Source organism: Polypterus senegalus, chromosome 3 (genome assembly GCF_016835505.1).
Source record: "Polypterus senegalus isolate Bchr_013 chromosome 3, ASM1683550v1, whole genome shotgun sequence".
NCBI lineage: Eukaryota > Metazoa > Chordata > Cladistia > Polypteriformes > Polypteridae > Polypterus > Polypterus senegalus.
The window spans coordinates 141,550,410-141,567,664 of record NC_053156.1 but is presented as its reverse complement, the minus strand read 5'-3'; the positions used below and the strand labels follow the sequence as shown (position 1 = coordinate 141,567,664).

Here is a 17,255-nt window from a genome sequence, read left to right as displayed (position 1 = left end):
AGGATGGTTTTGCATCCCTTGTACAGACATTCAGTAACTGATAGTTACTATATATGCCACACATATGTCTGCTATTCTGGTAGTACATGGTTGTCCATTGCCATATTAAGTGACTTCCTATTCTGGCCACTGGTAAGATGCATTTGTCATATGCATGGGTATGTCACAAATTGTATGCAGGCCGATTTCAAGGGGTCACCAGGGAAAGATATTGAGATTACATTACAGATTGACTGCTTGATCTCTCTCTGCCTGCGGTCAGGGGGACTTTGACCTGGAAGAATTCCTTCAAACCTTTCTTTGATTTGGGTAAAGTTTTACTTTTTCCCACCACCAAGGCACATTGGTATACCCGAAGTGTGAGCTCTCATCATTTTGTTGCTTTCTTTTAGATTTCCATTATCGAGATGAAAAATAAATGGAATATCCCTTGGTGGCGCAGTGGTAGCGTTGCTGCCTTGCAGTTAGGCGACCCAGGTTTGCTTCCTGGGTCTTCCCTTCATGGAGTTTGTATGTTCTCCCCATGTCTGCATGGGTTTCCTCCGAGTACTCTGGTTTCCTCCCACAGTCCAAGGACATGCAGGTTAGGTGGACTGGTGATTCTGAATTGTCCCTAGTGTGGGTGTGTGTGTCCTGTGGTGGGTTCGTGCCCTGCAGTAGACCCCCGTGACCCTGTGTTCGGATTCAATGGGTTGGAAAATGGAGTGATGGAATATCTCATTATGGATCTCCAGCTCTATTTTAGGTTTCAACTTTGTTTTATTACAATAGTACATACTTTAACTGTGGATATGTTTTTACCAGGAATGATTTTCCTTTGATGAAAAACAGTTATAGTAGATCCCCTTCTTCTTCTTTCGGCTGCTCCGGTTAGGAATTGCCACAGCGGATCATCTACGTTGTCCGCATATTGATTTGGCAAAATTTTACACTGGATGCCCTTCCTGATGTAACCCTCCCCATTTATTTGGGCTTGGGACCGGCACAAAGAAACACACTGGTTTGTGCATCCCCTGTGGCTGGGTTAGCTACAGTAGATCCCCTAATAAAAAAAAAAAGTTTTACAATTTTCCCAAAGTATAAAAAGCAGCATTGTATTTATCCAACTATTATTAGGTAAGAGGGACTGCCCAATGTCAACGCCTCTCATTATATATTTTTTTTTTTTTTTACAACTGGGACTATCAACACAAAGCTTACTTCCTCATTCCTAAATCTGCAGGCTTTGTTCTGTGAGTTTTGCCAGAAACTTATGATGTTTCACAGATTTCTGCGCATACCATTTGCTTATTGGAAGGCTGTTCATTTATAAATCATTGCAACTTGAAAATAATTATGAAAAAAACAGAAACTAGCCCAGACTATTAAACCAGTAACCTCAAGAAGTACAAATTTAGAGAGTATTAGAGCCTAAAATTCAAATTACATCACAACATTCTCTTTCTTGAATATTATGAAGTTATATTTACAATACTCATAAGAAGAGTCTCGCAAAGCTATTGGTTTTATTTTTAAGTAAAGAACTCCTGGGCTTGCAGCTGCGTTCACTAGTGTCACAATACTTAAGTTCACCACTAGATGGTAATGTTATAATACAGACTGACACTGATGTTACAATACTGTACAGATACCAACATGTCCTCTGAGATGGGAAAGCCCTGTATGGCAAAGAGCTGGTCACAACGATCCTTTATTGAAAAATCATCTTTGGTCAATACAAACAAATGTTTGCAGTTATTATTATTTTTATTCAAATAATGTGGAGATCATATTAAAATGGATGGTAACATATCATTTTCAACATTCTCAAATTCCCTCAATCCAATTCAGGATATTGGGGATCTGAGCCTAGGTCGGCAGCAAGGGGTGATGCTACAGTATTATAATTTATTTTATATCATTCACATGTGCAATATACACACACAAAACTGTACTATCCTTTTCATATAACACTCCACAATAAACTCTAGTTTGCCTGAAACCACACAAAATATAGGTGTTATTTGGTGGACATTTAGTTGTCACAGTGCCATTCTTTCAATGCTGACTTTTTCATGTTAGAAACAATTCAAATCTACATGTGTTTTTATCACACAAAATCTTGAAAAGCTATTTCGTTTGTGTCAAGTAGTATTGGATATTTTATTGCTGCACTTTCAAGTAAATGGAGGATATACAGTACAATAGTATAACTTCAGTTCTTAAATCACTGCATTAGCTTCCTGTTAAGACACAGTTTTTAAAGAGCCCCTTTGACATTGAAAGTTGGATATGGCTAACTGTCCCCCTTTACTTTAAACAACTAAATACATGTAAACACTTCAGAGCTCAAAAAATTAAAGGAATAAAATGTAAAGGACAAGCAAAACTACAGTATGAGGCAGAGCCTAAACTTTGGAATGGCCTACCTACCCATTAGACTCTGCATTTTACAGCTCAGATGTGTGTTTAGTTATGTACTGTATACACACTGAAGGCTCTTTTTATGTCTCTGCGGTGTTGTCTGTAATTCAATGCTTTTGTTTAATCATTATATGTGTACAACAGTGTAACGCATGCTGGACTTTTACGTGGAAATGAGTCTTATAATGATAGATTGAATTTAATTAAATTTTAATAGCTTACATGAAAAACAAATTCAGGTGAAATAAAAATGCAAGCCATTTTACAGAGAGCAATTTGAGGCTTATTTACAATTTTATATGTATACACTGAAAATTGTACACATGAAGAGTATATACAGCATCCACTGCAGATATATGCTGGGAATAACTCTATTGGCCAGCAGAAAACAATTACCAAAAAGATGATCCATCATGTGAGCAATGGCTGCATACTGTAAATCTTAAACACATTATGGAGAAAATCAGTCTCTCACATTAAACTTCCAAATCACTTTAGATGAAAAGAAAATGTTTCTCTTATTTAAAAAAAAACAAATTTCTGAGTAGATAGCAAGTAATGTTTTTTGTAGGACAACGTGTAATCCTGTCTTTCTAACTAATACAGCTAATTTGTGTTTAACTGGAATATAATATTATATTCCTCTCTTGCTCTCTTGTGTAGGCTAGATTAAAAAATATAAATACAGTCTTTGCTCCATTCCTGATATTTTCTGTTATTGCAAATGTTTTATATGTAATGATTTCAGGTGATCTAATATTAGATAAGGTACATCTGAATGAACAGATAACTTTTTGTCCATCCATCCATCCATTGTCCTACGCGCTATATCCTAACACAGCATCACAGGGGTCTGCTGCAGCCAATCCCAGCCAACACAGGGTGCAAGGCAGGAAACAAACACTGGGCAGGACGCCAGCCCACCACAGGACACACACATACACACACACCGAGCACAATTTAGGATTGCCAACGCACCTAACCTGCATGTCTTTGGACTGTGGGAGGAAACCCACGCAGACATGGGGAGAACATGCAAACTCCATGCAGGGAGGACCCAGGAAATGAACCCGGGTCTCCTAGCTGCAAGGCAGCAGCACTACCCCCTGCGCCACCTATTTATATGTATTTTAAATGCATATAAAGGAAAAAAGAACAAAAAAATGTCAATGTATATAATTCTATTCTCACTCTAAATTTTAAATATTTAAACTATAGAAAAAAGTGCAATGTATAAAACAAAAAGTAAAGCACAATGCAATCAACATTTGGATTGCACCTTGCAGCACATCAATAGGTTCTAAATCCTGAGACACTGCTTATGTTATACTTTTCTAGGCTTCAAGTTATTTATACTGTATATTTTTTTGATTATTACTATTAATAACAAGGGCTGATAGTTTCAGTTGGTTCACACTGTTTTTCATTTTTTTTGTTTATATTTTTGTCTCTGTTGTTGATTATACTGTCATTGTATATAAATTTTAAGAATATTTTTGTTTGCCTTTGTACAGTATTTACAATATTTTCTTGTATGTTCTATTGACATATGTGCAATGTATATTTTTGTTGTGTTTGCATATTTTGGTTTTATTAATAATAATACATTTTATTTATTTGTAGGCACCTTTCTAAACACTCAAGAACACCAAACAAGATAAAACAAACATTATAAACAAAACTAAAATACAAAATTTAAAATCAGACAGAGTAATTGTAGTCAAAGAGAAAAGCAGTCTTAAACAAATTAGTTTTAAGTTTAGATTTGAAAAGTGAGAATGAATCAATATTTCTAGGCTCAGATTGTTCAAGAGCTGGGTGGTAAGACGGATGAAGGGGACAGTCAAGTGGATGGAGGAAGAGGATCTGAGGGTGCGGGAGTGAATGGCAACATGGAGGAGGTCAGACAGATATGGAGGGGCAAGGCTGTGGATAGCCTTAAAAGTTAACAGAAGAATTTTGAATTGAATGCAGAACTTAACTGGAAGCCAGTGAAGCTGCTGCAAGACGGGAGTGATATGGTGAATAGAGGGGGTTCTAGTAATGATGCGGGCAGCTGAATTCTGGACCAGTTGAAGCTTATAAAGAGTTTTGCGATAAAGACCAAAGAAAAGGGAATTGCAATAATCCAGACGAGAAGTGACAAGGCTATGAACAAGGATAGCAGTGGTGTGGGGAGTGAGGGAGGGACAAATACGATTAATGTTACGCAGGTGGAAATATGCATACGGGGAGATGATATTGATGTGAGACTGAGAGGATAAAGTACTGTCAAGGATGACACCCAGACTCTTAACCTGTGGGGAAGGGGAGATGGAGGAATTATCAATAACAAAGGAAAAATGATCAGTTTTGGATGATGTTGATTTTGTACCAATGAGGATTACATATGGGATATTAAATGTGGGTTTATAACTAGTTTGTGGGAACTTTCCATTTTTCCATATGTTGATTGCATTGTGTTTTACATTTTGTAAAAGTTTTTGTTTCCTGCATTGTACTTTTTTCTATAATAACTGCCATTACTTATTTAAAATTTAGAGTGAGAGTGAAATTATATATTTTCTTTTTTCCTTTATATGCATTTGAAACACATATAGATACTTGTGTTGGGTTCTGCTTAATTTATCTCTTGATATATTTCCCAGTAAGCAGGTTGTTTATACATTTTTCATATTTTTGTAGTAGTAGTTGTACTATTTAATTTAATTTAGCCAGTGAACAAAAGTCACACACTCACACATTTTTCATAAAAGCAGTCAAAATGAGGCTTTTAATGAAGCTTTTCATAAGGCATTGGATGAATGAAAGAGAAACTTAAATTGAGCAAAACGCCAGTGGGTCAGGTTAAGACAATTCTGTGTCCATAGATAAACCCATGGGGTGAATGCAGAAAATATCAAGTTTTTGATGTATCCTTGTCTGAGTCAGGAAACATTAAAAGTATAGTCCCATAATAATTAATGATAAGTGGTTTGGGTCAAAGCGCAACAAATAGTTAGTTTGTCAGTAAACTGAATCAATCACAAAGTAAAATGGTGGTTAGTGCTGTCCCTTCACAGATCCAGTGTCCACAGTTTGAATCCCTTGCCAGGCTGTCTGTGTGAATTCTGTATGTACTGTATTCCCCATGTCTAGGTGGATTTTTTTCCCCCACTTACCCAATGAAGTTCAAGTTGTTATATTAGTCCAGTTTGCAGATGTGGGCCCTGCATTGGACTAGCACACAGTCAAGGGCCGTTTCCTGCTTGTTTTTCACTGCTGCTGAGAAATGTTCTAGTTAGTCCCTGACACTCCTGAAGTGGGATTGAGAATGAATAGTAAATTGAGTGTATTGGAAGATATTCACTAATACTAGAATTGGAGCCAGCCTCTTAGCACACATTGTTATGTTTTAAATGTGTAAAACACACAAAAATAATGAATGGATATGTGACATATAAAACTTAAATGGACAAGGCAAACAATCAAACATAAATTAACTACATTGTTTTGTTTGACAATGAGAAGGAAAACACCTTTTTTGAAGAGCTGACAGTGACACAAAATGCTAATAGGTTACCCTTTCAAGAGATCAAGGCACAGTGGAATGTGACAAATTCTTTGGGACACTAGATGGTTACTTCCTCTCATCAGAAGGTTTTTTTCAGAGAACTGCAAGTAACACTTGGTTATTCATGTAATCCCAAGACAAAAATAAATCCTTAATTTCACTTTCATCAGTGTACAATTATTAACTGGAAATATGTACATCACCAGAAATGTAGTACAGAAAATGTGTGACAAAATGAATAGAGGCTACGGTACTTTTGGAAAACTGCTATCTTCTTATATAATACGCTACCGTGGCTGTCCGTTTGTCTGTCCAGGATTTTAAATCACCTGTAGCTTGCAAACCGTTTGACCTATTGACCTGAAATTTGGTACACATATACTACGTGACGTCTACTATCCACTTTCGGGGTGATGATAGACCTCCAAGGTTATTCCTTTTTTAATTTTATTTTATTGTAGAATCAACTCTTGGCAGCGGCCAACAGGGTGGCTGTGTGGTGCATGTGTACGGGCGCCATTTTCATCCCTATAACCTCCGCCGTGAACACTTAAGTGCCAGCTTAAGTGAAAAATTAAAGAATACCTACTAAGTAATTGCAACACAAACACTGACTTAATAAGTTTTAACATGAAACAATGTGAAAATAAGAGAAGAAGCAGGCTGCTAGGGTGGAGAAAAGAAGAGCTGCTCAGGAAGCAGCAACCACATCAACCTCTGAGCAAACGAATACTAAACGTACAGAGAAAGAGGATGAAAACGAGGAATGCTCAAGTCAAGTGTATCCGTGCAGTGCACCATTCCTGGTGATATATAAATGAGGATGGCAAAGAAGGATCCATGTCTTCTTCAAGGATATGAAGCTCAACTTGAAATGATGCACTCCTCCTCAAAGAATCTTGGCTCCTGAAAAGGTATCTCATCATTCTGTATCACCAGCCTTGAAATCATACTTGTCAGCACTGTGAGCTTTCAATGTCAATTCAAACTTTTTATCACCTAAAAACATATCAAAAGCCAGACCAAACCTCTGCTTCAAAATGATAAAAATGCACATCCACATCTCCACTATGTCTCATTTGTATTAATACAATTCCCTTTTAAAAGGTCTTGCTTCCTGAACTGTTAGCATATAATAAGTTCATCATGCTGGTCGCAGAGTTTACATAAAATTAACACATCAACCATACACTGGCTTATCTATATTGTCTTCCTGCCAGTATCATACCATACCTTGAATGCAACTACTGACCTACAAAGCTGTAAATTCACTCAGCACAAATAGCTTAATATATAGACTCCCATTTATTGACCTTTGACTCATATTAACCTGGCAGAGAAATTCTAATGTCATCATTTTCACTTTTCTAAAGGCTCATTATCTTCTCTACGTAAATACTCAAATAACCTCATTGTTTCTGCTCTCTGGATCTCTCCCACTAGTTCTGTCTATGAGTTTCCATCACAGCTAACAATTTTAAAAATATCCCTACAGCTCACCTTTTCTGTTATATTTCATTGTCTATCCATGTATTCATTGTTTCCTAATTCTGTGCCTACTACATTGATGCTGACTTTACTGTGCTGTCTATCAGCTATCATTGCTAACTCCCCAATTATAAGATTACTCACAAGTGATTAAATGGTTATTGATTTCAGTTATTCTGCATATTGTAAGTGGGGTGGCCAGAGGGGACTGGGCGGTCTCATGGTCTGGAATCCCTACAGATTTTATTTTTTTCTCCAGCCGTCTGGAGTTTTTTTTTGTTTTGTTTTTTTCTGTCCCCCCTGGCCATTGGACCTTACTCTTATTCGATGTTAATTAATGTTGATTTACTTTGTTTTCTTATTGTGTCTTTTATTTTTCTATTCTTTATTATGTAAAGCACTTTGAGCTACTGTTTGTATGAAAATGTGTTATATAAATAAATGTTGTTGTTGTTGCCTAGCTCTAAGGCACTGGCCTTTAAGTGCAATATTGGCACTTTACTCCCTGACTTTGACTAACTCTGTGATTCTGGGGAACTCACTTCACCTACCTGTAGAAAATTTTAAAAGGCAAATGCAAACAGCTATGTGATTGCAAAAAACTACAATATAATAGTTTCCTTCATTTTTGTCACCTTATTGCTTTGATTGACATTGCTGTCTGTAAAATGTTCAATTATGGTCTAAAAGTAAAATCTGAAAAATGGTAACAATTTAGTCTTCGACTACTATAGGTATATTCACAGAATACATGGGTAATTTGTCCATATGTGACCTGAGTTACAAGTATATACAATGACAGTGAACCATACAGGTTAAGTTAACACTAAAATGTCACCTTTCTTTGGTATTTCCACTTTAGTTTGGCTACAATGTGTTATAAAGTAGGCTCTTGCTTTGTGATAATTGTTTGGAAAAGATGAGTCTCAGAAGAAAACTATTTACTGTAATAATAAGCAAAATCTGTAAACAATTGTACAGTACCCTGATTTTCTAATTTGCCATCAGACAAACACAAATGATGAAAATCAAGTAGGTTTATGAATTTTATATTATCGTTATTATTATTATTATTATGGACACCCTGGTAGTACGGTTTGTTAGCATTGCTCTCATCGCAGTTCTAAAGAATTGGGTTTAAACGCAAGCCTAAACACTGTGTGGAGTTTGCAGATTATCTTGATGTCAGTTTGAGCTTTCCATCGGACACCTTGTCCCAAACTCCTTCCCCATCCCCTCGATGTACATTTGGTGAATTGATAGCTCTAGCGTAATTATCGCCTATCTGTCATCTGTCTTCACCAAAGCCAACTTACAAGATCACCATCCAGCTGTATTGTTTTCACACAGATTTCACAACTGCAGCACAGGAAGGTTAAATCACATCACGGTGGCACAATATGACGTAATCTGAACCGGCAGGAAAGAGTGTTAACTGAAATCCAGTCCCCCTGTCACTTATAGGACAATGCTGCCTAATCTTGTCATGTGTGTAATTCGTAAGGGCCCAGAAGTGGATATTTATTGACTTACACTTCACGCTTTCCCCGCGATCCTAAACTGGACTAAACTTTCTCGATAAATTATGAATTGTATTTTTGCTTTACTCTATATTTACTTTATGAAATATTAAACGTTCAGATGAGGCTTTAGTAGATTGTTTCTCATAACCAGAAAATAATTTTGAATCTTCCAAAGCAGGAAATTACCAAATATTTCAATTTTCTTTCCTCAGGAATTTCCCAGAAGTTACACAAACCCTCGTCGGTACTCCCTTCGCTTTCTTCCCAGAAAAACCAACCACAACACAGTAGCTTCTCTGGCGGAAAGTCCCGACATGTGGTCCGTATGTGGGCTCTGATTGGCTGTGCATGTGAAGATTATTGAGCGGTGGGGGATGAGGAGTGAGGGTGTGCATTTCTGCCAGTTACATCACCGCTATTGTTTCTTCAGAGTTGATATATACTGTTACAATTTGGTGATGCCTCCTTTAGGTCAATTAATTTAATTATAATATTAGCTGACTTTTATGTACATGAGTCTATCAAAAGAATCATGATCTTTTTGATTATTTCAACGCTATGTTTTTATTACTCAGCCACCCTACTACGTTTGCGATCTCAACAAAGCAAAAATATATAAACCTTTTGCTTTGTTAAGGCTTTTCTACCTAATTTAAATATTTTTGATATCCAGTGTGTTTTTATTTTAATCTTGTTCTGTGGAAAACATCGCAAGAGCTTTAGAGAAGACGGTTGTATATATATGTCATAACATCTTGGAATATGCACATTATTCAATAAACATTTAAATTTAATTGCTGTGTTTTAGAAAATGAAACAAAAAAAAAACAAAACAGAAAAACGCGATTCTAACAAACTGCAGATTTAAAAGTTTGTAATCTGCGACGCATATAAATACGGAAAAAGGGAGGTGTCGTTCATCTTGGGAGATGAAAGGGGGGTAACGGTTGTTATACTAAAAGAATAAAAGAAAGGGTTACATTTGTAATACCGGTACAAGAGGCAACTTCTATTATCATTTTATACAATATTGGATTGTAAATTTCAAAATAATGACATTCTCTGCGTACTCTGAGCTTTTCTCTAAAAATCCAGACATTACTAAGCGGCGGTGTGAGCGCGAGTGTGCCCTGCAGTGGATGGCGAAAGATCTATGGGATTTGTCGGGCTCCTTGCGACCGTGAACAGGATGAACGGGTGAAAATGGATAGATACAAAAGTGCAATGCGTTAATAGCCCTAGTTGGAAACACGTTCATACCGAAACAGTTTCAGAATTACCAAGCAATCAAATAACCAATGCAAATCAGAGCACATCTTCTTTAAAATGTTTTATGTTATTATCTCGACTGGCATCTGTAACATCCGCAAAAATGAACCCAAATCTAAAATGAAAAACAAAAAAAACGCCCATCTAGCCCGGGACGTTACACTGTTCTTCTGAGAGTGTTGGCGTCTATACATCTTTCAATCCTCCGATTTGTTGCTGTTGAAAACTAAATGTAGTCCACTCGAGTGCATTGAAACAGTCAGTCAAAACGTCGCGTAAAGCTGGCATACTGAAATGTGTTACAATTAGTTTGCGTGTTTTAATAAACTCAGGTGAGCACCTTCCGAAATAAAGTAATTTCTTGGATGATATTATAAACTGAAAAACAACGCAGACCTGACTCTATCTGGAATTGATCAGGATGAAAGCAGGTGCCATTCACGGTGTTGCGGTGCCAGTCGATGGCAGGATATTATCTTCACATACTAACCAGGCTAATATGGAATCATCGGTAAACCAAACACGCAAGACCTTGGTGTGTGAGAGAAAATCTGAGAGAAAGCTTCGGCCATGCTGAAAAACAATTTCTGAGTTATCGATGAAATAGGCAGTTGTTTATATTGATGAAATAAGTGTACCTGTCCCATCAACCAATGCAGTGCTAGTAATGTCGTGGTCTTCGTATCAAATCGAGCCGATTGCATGGTTTTTGGCGAACGAGGAGGAAGACGTTTCAGCTTTGGTAGCCGAATCGGTGATGTGAAAATAACACTTTTCGTACGACAATGAGGATGCTTTTAATCATCAGGACTGTAGACAAAAACATCTCAAGCCCCAGACAGGGTAATAAGTTACAATTAACACGTGGACAAAAGCAATAAGCATAAGATCTGCATATCCACATAAACCTGTCCAGGGTCGCGGAGGGACCGAGGGTTGCAAAGAAACCAACCTGAACTGGGTGACAGACGGCCACACTCACATCAATCAACACGCCGCTGTGACCATCAGACTCGATTACAGAGCGCCGACTCTATGAGATAGGGACGCTAATTGCGATTAAACAGGGTCGGAAATTTGATTATTTCATTGATAATGTGTGATCAGTTGAATAATTTTATGCTAAATTATTTTATATTCTAAGACACGGTCCAGTTCAGGTTCCCAGGGAGATTATTTCAGCTGCACTGGTCGCAGAATCAAAATCAACCCTAGACAGGGTTACAGCCGTTCGCTTGACGCACTCACACAAGGCAAGGTCTGGGTCCTTGAGCAGCAGCGTTAAACACTACCGTAGGGTTCATTGTTTTACTTTCGTTATCTCAAATGGTAGTTTGTTTAATAATGATAATTGTCATGGAAGCTGTGTTATTTCGTAATAAACACTATTCCAGAAAACTTTTTTCTGTTGTTTTACAGGATTAGATTTTATCCTTTGTCCTTTAGTTACTACTTAGTTTTACAAATCAATTCCCTACTTCATTACTTATAGTTTAACCATTATCTCCACATCTGACGAACTGTGTATAGATCAGCCACTTTCTAAAATAAAAGATCTGTTTTTGTTTTGTCTTTCAGGGATAGATTAAAGTTTCACTATTGAGCAGCTGACATCCTTGTTGCAGTCCTACCAAGGAAATATACTGCGTTCTATTTAAGGCAGTTCGGCCACGTTCTTAATTCTTAAAACCAGACACTGCAGCAACATAAACTGAGTGAATCGTGTCACTTATGCGCTCCAATAATATAGGTTTCGATTCGTAAGCTTCTCTGTTCCCTTAAAAGTCAATGCCCGCACAACCCTCACCCGATCTTGATTCGTACGCATTCGGACATTTCCGGGCTTGTTTGCAGCTTGCGATCGATGACGTCGTGGAAAATGATAGGGGCGGCGCTACAGTGTGCGCAGGCAGGGCAGTGATTGGACGAGCGACTGTTGTCAGCCAGAAGTCGGACGGTCCAGAAAGAAAAAAGCCTCTTAGAAAAGGAGAGGGAGAGAGAAGAGGGCATACGGAGTTGTTGGACCTGCCTGCTTTGTGTAATTATAACAAGAGAGGATCAGGAAGGCAGAGAGTGATTTTGATTGCAACCGTCTCGGGTGAATACGTACGTGTGCTTGAAAGTAGTCGTTGGAACGCGTTTATTTTGGAAAGTATCTTGTCGAGATTTATCGCCGAAGACTGCCTGACGTGTCGGTGAAGACATTCTTTTGATCTGAGACAGAGAAAAACAGGAGAAACTGCACTGGTTCCAGATATTTTTTTGGAAAAGAAGAGAATATATTTGTAGAGAAGAACAGTCGACACTTAGACTTGTTTTGATTACAACCAGGAAGTGGCTCTTTCCGTTCCGCCATATTTGCCAGCTGTTTACTGCGCCACCTCGAGAAGCTGACCAGAAAATATTGTGTATTACGGCGTCGTGGCCAAGAGTTCGCCTACATGCGGACACATTCCCGTTATTTGTTTTGCACATAACAAACTTTGCAGGAGATGTATCCGCCATCCCCGCCATCGTGCGATTTCCACGCCGCAATTGGCGAATCACTTGGCCAGCACGTCGTGTCCAAACTTGTGCACACTTTCCCTGCACCCTCAAAACACAGCAGCCACCAACATTTGGTCACCAACCACCACCACCACCACCACAACAACAACGGTGGCAATAACAACCATCGGCGACAAGCACTGATGAAGAAACCTAGCAGAAAAGTCCGCCCTACTCTAACGGGGCTGCAAAGTCGGCACCACCCTAACCAGAAGCACCCCTCTTTGGGTAGAGGCCACTCTTCGCGATTCAGCGATCTCAACAGCAACGACAACAACGCAGGCGGTCCCTCGGAGGTGGGCGTAAGCTCTCCAGTCGGGGAACTTGCTGCTAGTCGGAATCCGGTGGCCGCTGGTGCCCACTTCCACCAGAAAGGGGCGCCTAAGAAAGAGGTGAGTACTTTGTTATAATCGCAAGCATTAAAAACCACAGTTGTTAAATGATTCAAAGAAACGGTCATGAACTTTCACTGCATGTCCAAATTTACGTGTTCCTTTTGTTAGATTCCGACTTGGTGGATTGACCAGACCGAATACACGTTCACATTCATTCCATTGTTTATCTACCGTGCCAATCAGATCGAAAGTTCTACCGTTCGAAATGTGTGTTCTGTTGTGCCCCCGCCTTTTCTGATCATGAACGGGCATCTCTTTGTTTTGGTGTTATGTCAGTGTGCTTTAATTATCTAGTTTTCTTTACCTGTTTTACTTTCTACATAAATGCACCGTATTATTGGTGACCTTTTGGTGGTGGTGGTCGGGATAATTTGAGTTTGTATACTACAATAATGCCCCAAATCGGTGAATATAAGCCCATCTTACTGCCAGCAGCAAAAAAAAAAGAAGAAAAAAAAAAAGGATCATTGGGTCACTAGTTCCTTTCTGAAAGTTTACACCCAAACTCTGCTATGTGTGCTTATCAGCACGTTTGTATGTTTTGGCTCTGGAAACTGTGACGCGATCGATCCCTCCCCCACCCCCTTCTATCCGCAGTACAAGAGCAAGACACGTATTGTACCGAGCAATGAGATGAAAAGACCCACACACACACACACACCGAACTGGTGTTAAGACCAATAACGGGCGCAGCGTTTATTCCAAAAATGATTTACGGCAGAATCAAACTGCGCTGTAATAGCCGCCCGTACAAATAACCGTGACTTCACTAGGCAAGCAATTCCACTCTCGCAGTGTTCCTGATCGTCGTCTATCGTTACGTGTGGTGTCTTTTTCCCCGTTCCCTATTTTTAATGTGCATGGCTGTATTTTATAATGCCCTGGGAGTCTCCACCAGCCTTCTCTGGCTTGAAAGGTTAAACTACAAAGTACCAACACACACCTGTGAATACCCTTCTGCCAATCATCTGTTCAGACCCCGCCCACCTCTGTGGTGACAGTGCTGGCAACTAAAATGTGATTGAACCTGGCAACAGTAATAATGTGGGGACGGGCGACCAATAGCCGCGTACTGAGGGCGGAGTTTACAGAAGTAGTTGGGCGGACGTGCAGGCAGAATGGCTCAGAATGGACGAGGAGGCTCAACGCCGCGTTGACACAAAGAACGGGGGGTGCGGGGGTGCTTTGTTTTTCTAAACTTTATCCGCACCATGTTCAGTTGAAGCATTATGGTACCATGTATGCTGAATAACACAAAGATCCCAGTTTGTGTTAATGGTGAAACTACATACATCAAAGCTCAATTTAGTATGAACTGTGAATTCTTGGTACAATTGTGGTGTAATACAAAACATCAGCCTTTCCCCAAGTTTATTCATATAGTTGCCATACCCACAACCACCCTTTAATTATGGGCCTTGTGCAACCTTGGGAATTTCGGCATCATTCCCCTCATCCCCACCGCAGGGTACATTTTCACTCCTGTCCAAAATGCCCAGCTTATGTTATACAGTTATTTGATGTTCTCTCCCAGTTTTTCCATTGTATTCTATTTCATACTTGCTTCTGTGTTTTCTAATGTTATTTAATAATACCAAGATGGTAGTCCATTCATATATCTCAAATAAGCAGACTAGTTAATTGGCAATTGTGATACTAGTGTATTGTGATGGCACTGTATAAGGGGCCTTGCCGTTGAGCACGGCGTTAATGGCTCTGTGAAACAGTGATTGGCTAAATCTTTCCCCCGAACATCGCAACACGGTTTACTTAAGTCGTCTTCCTTCACTGCTGTAAAAAGCCATTAACCCTGGAGCCTCTTCCATTGTTCTATCTTCCTATTGCAACCACTTCAGCATTTACACAGCCAGCAACCTTTAGTTTGTTAGTTATATACATTTCAAATGTTTCTCACTTGTCAGTCTGCTTATATGCACTAATGTGGCAAATGCAGTAACTGTTTTTGTACTTGTGTGTGTGTATATATGTATATATATATATATATATATATATATATATATATATATATATATATATATATATATATATATATATATATATATATATATATATATATATATATATATATATATATATATATATGTATATGTATATGTATGTATGTATGTATATAGGTGTTTATGACCTTCTGATGTGTACCTTGGACTGAGCACTCATTTGCTTGTCCTCTTATTAAGCTGAACGTCTGAATTGAGGCACTGACATTAATCCTGGAATGCACCTTATTTTGCAGGTGGGAAAGTCTAAAGTTGGAAGACCAGACAAGACATACTTTCCTAGTGGCCAGACATTGTTCACCTTGAGCAAATGTGAAAACCCAATCCAATCTTTGCACATTGTCAGACAAAAAAACATCAAGCACGGTGTGCCTGTGAAGCTTTACCCAGTGAAGCGTAATGAAAATGTTTATCGGCAGGAATCTCCGCTGAACTTGTACCACAGAGAAGGGAAGAAGCCACTTAATGCGGCTGATAATTTTAAGAGCACCAAGCCCAACAAAGCAGAAGTGCCCTCTGAAGAAGAGAACCTCAAAGATGGCGAGAGCTACTACGCAGGCGCAAAGTTCAGTGAACCCCCGTCTCCCAGCGTTCTGCCAAAGCCCCCAAGTCATTGGGTGGGAGACAACACTCAGCAGCATTCCGACTCTTGCAGAGAGCTAATGACCGTCCATCTGAAGACTCTGCTGAAGGTTCAAGCATCTCCTTAAGTGACAGTGGAGATCACAACATACCTGACTGACTGACTGACTAATTTGGCACTGAAGATCATTTTTGTTTAGTATTGGATGTGGAATCGTTGCAACAGAATAGCTTGGACTTTTGAGGTTGTGTCAGAATTGACATTTGTGTTGAACAGCGGCCTTGTATAGTTTATTGACATTTTTAATGGACTTGTGGAAATGTAAATATTGTAAACCTTGTAATATTGTGTATATTTTTTCATGTTCTTTTAACTAAAGTAAACTATAGTTTTGTTACTGAAGCCTATATGTATTATGCGCCAAAAAAGCTGGTGCACTTTATAAATTGTTTTATTTTGTCTATGAAACTGATGTCTAAAAAAAAAAATGACTGTGAAACACATTAGGGCACATACAAAGTGAGATGCCTTTTAGGTGGTCTTACATATTTGCACAAGACTTGTAAACTAGACAGGTGTTCAAGTAACTGGAGTGTAGCAGAACAACCTGTGGCCTCTTTAAGCCAACCTAACCTGAGCAGCTGCTATGTATGCACTACTGAGGGAGCAGGTCAACAGCAAACTCGTGGAACAATCGGCGGCGTCCAGACGTCTGCAATGAATTGTGAAGGTTTCATCAAGAATCAAGTGTTGTAGCCTCAGATGAAGAAAAATACTTGCTCAACAGTTTTTTAATTTACTTCTGTTGGTTTTTTTATGTTTAATTCATTTGCTAGTTTACCAGCATTGAACATTTCCTTGAACATCTTTTATTTTTAAAATAATAATCAAGACTGCCTGTGCTTCCAAAAGTATTAATAACACTGAGATGTGCATAAGTAATAAATCTGGACTTTTTTTGTTTTTTTTTGGAAGGTTGGCAAAATGTCGAAGAGAAAATTTTAGTCTTTTTTTTTTTATTTTTTAATAGCGGGGCAGCTATTTTTTTTACTTTTTTTTCAATGCTGAAAAATAACACAAATGCAAAAAAGATACAATGTTAAAAAGTCAAGACTTTTTTTGTTGCAACATTACAAATTTTATTTATTGTTAAAAAAAAAAAAAAGTGACACTTTTTATCTGCTAAAGAATACTGCTGACTACCCATTTCTTTGAAATTGGATATAAAAAAAAAAAATAAAAATAAATTTATTTGGCCTCCCCACCTATACTGTCTGTGTCTTTTTTTATTGAAAGTTTTAAGGAAACCTTTACTTTTGCTCATTATATAAGTGCTCTCCTTCTACTGATACAATACGTTTAAGTACATGTCATTTATTTTCTAATTCCTCTTATGAATAATTGAAAATGCTGGGCAGGATTGGAGGAATCCGGGATACACAAGATGGCACAAAAGAAATGAATGACTGCTTTTGG

General features: G+C 38.4%; 1 protein-coding gene across 1 annotated transcript; it reads left to right on the top strand.

The window, feature by feature from the left end:
* The first annotated feature begins 12,202 nt into the window (after positions 1–12,202).
* On the top strand, positions 12,203–17,043 carry pnrc1 (proline-rich nuclear receptor coactivator 1). Its single transcript, XM_039748002.1, has 2 exons — positions 12,203–13,175; positions 15,433–17,043. The coding sequence occupies exons 1-2, from the start codon at positions 12,729–12,731 to the stop codon at positions 15,904–15,906; spliced, it is 921 nt and encodes a 306-aa protein (XP_039603936.1). The 5' UTR covers positions 12,203–12,728; the 3' UTR covers positions 15,907–17,043.
* The last annotated feature ends 212 nt before the right edge of the window (positions 17,044–17,255 follow it).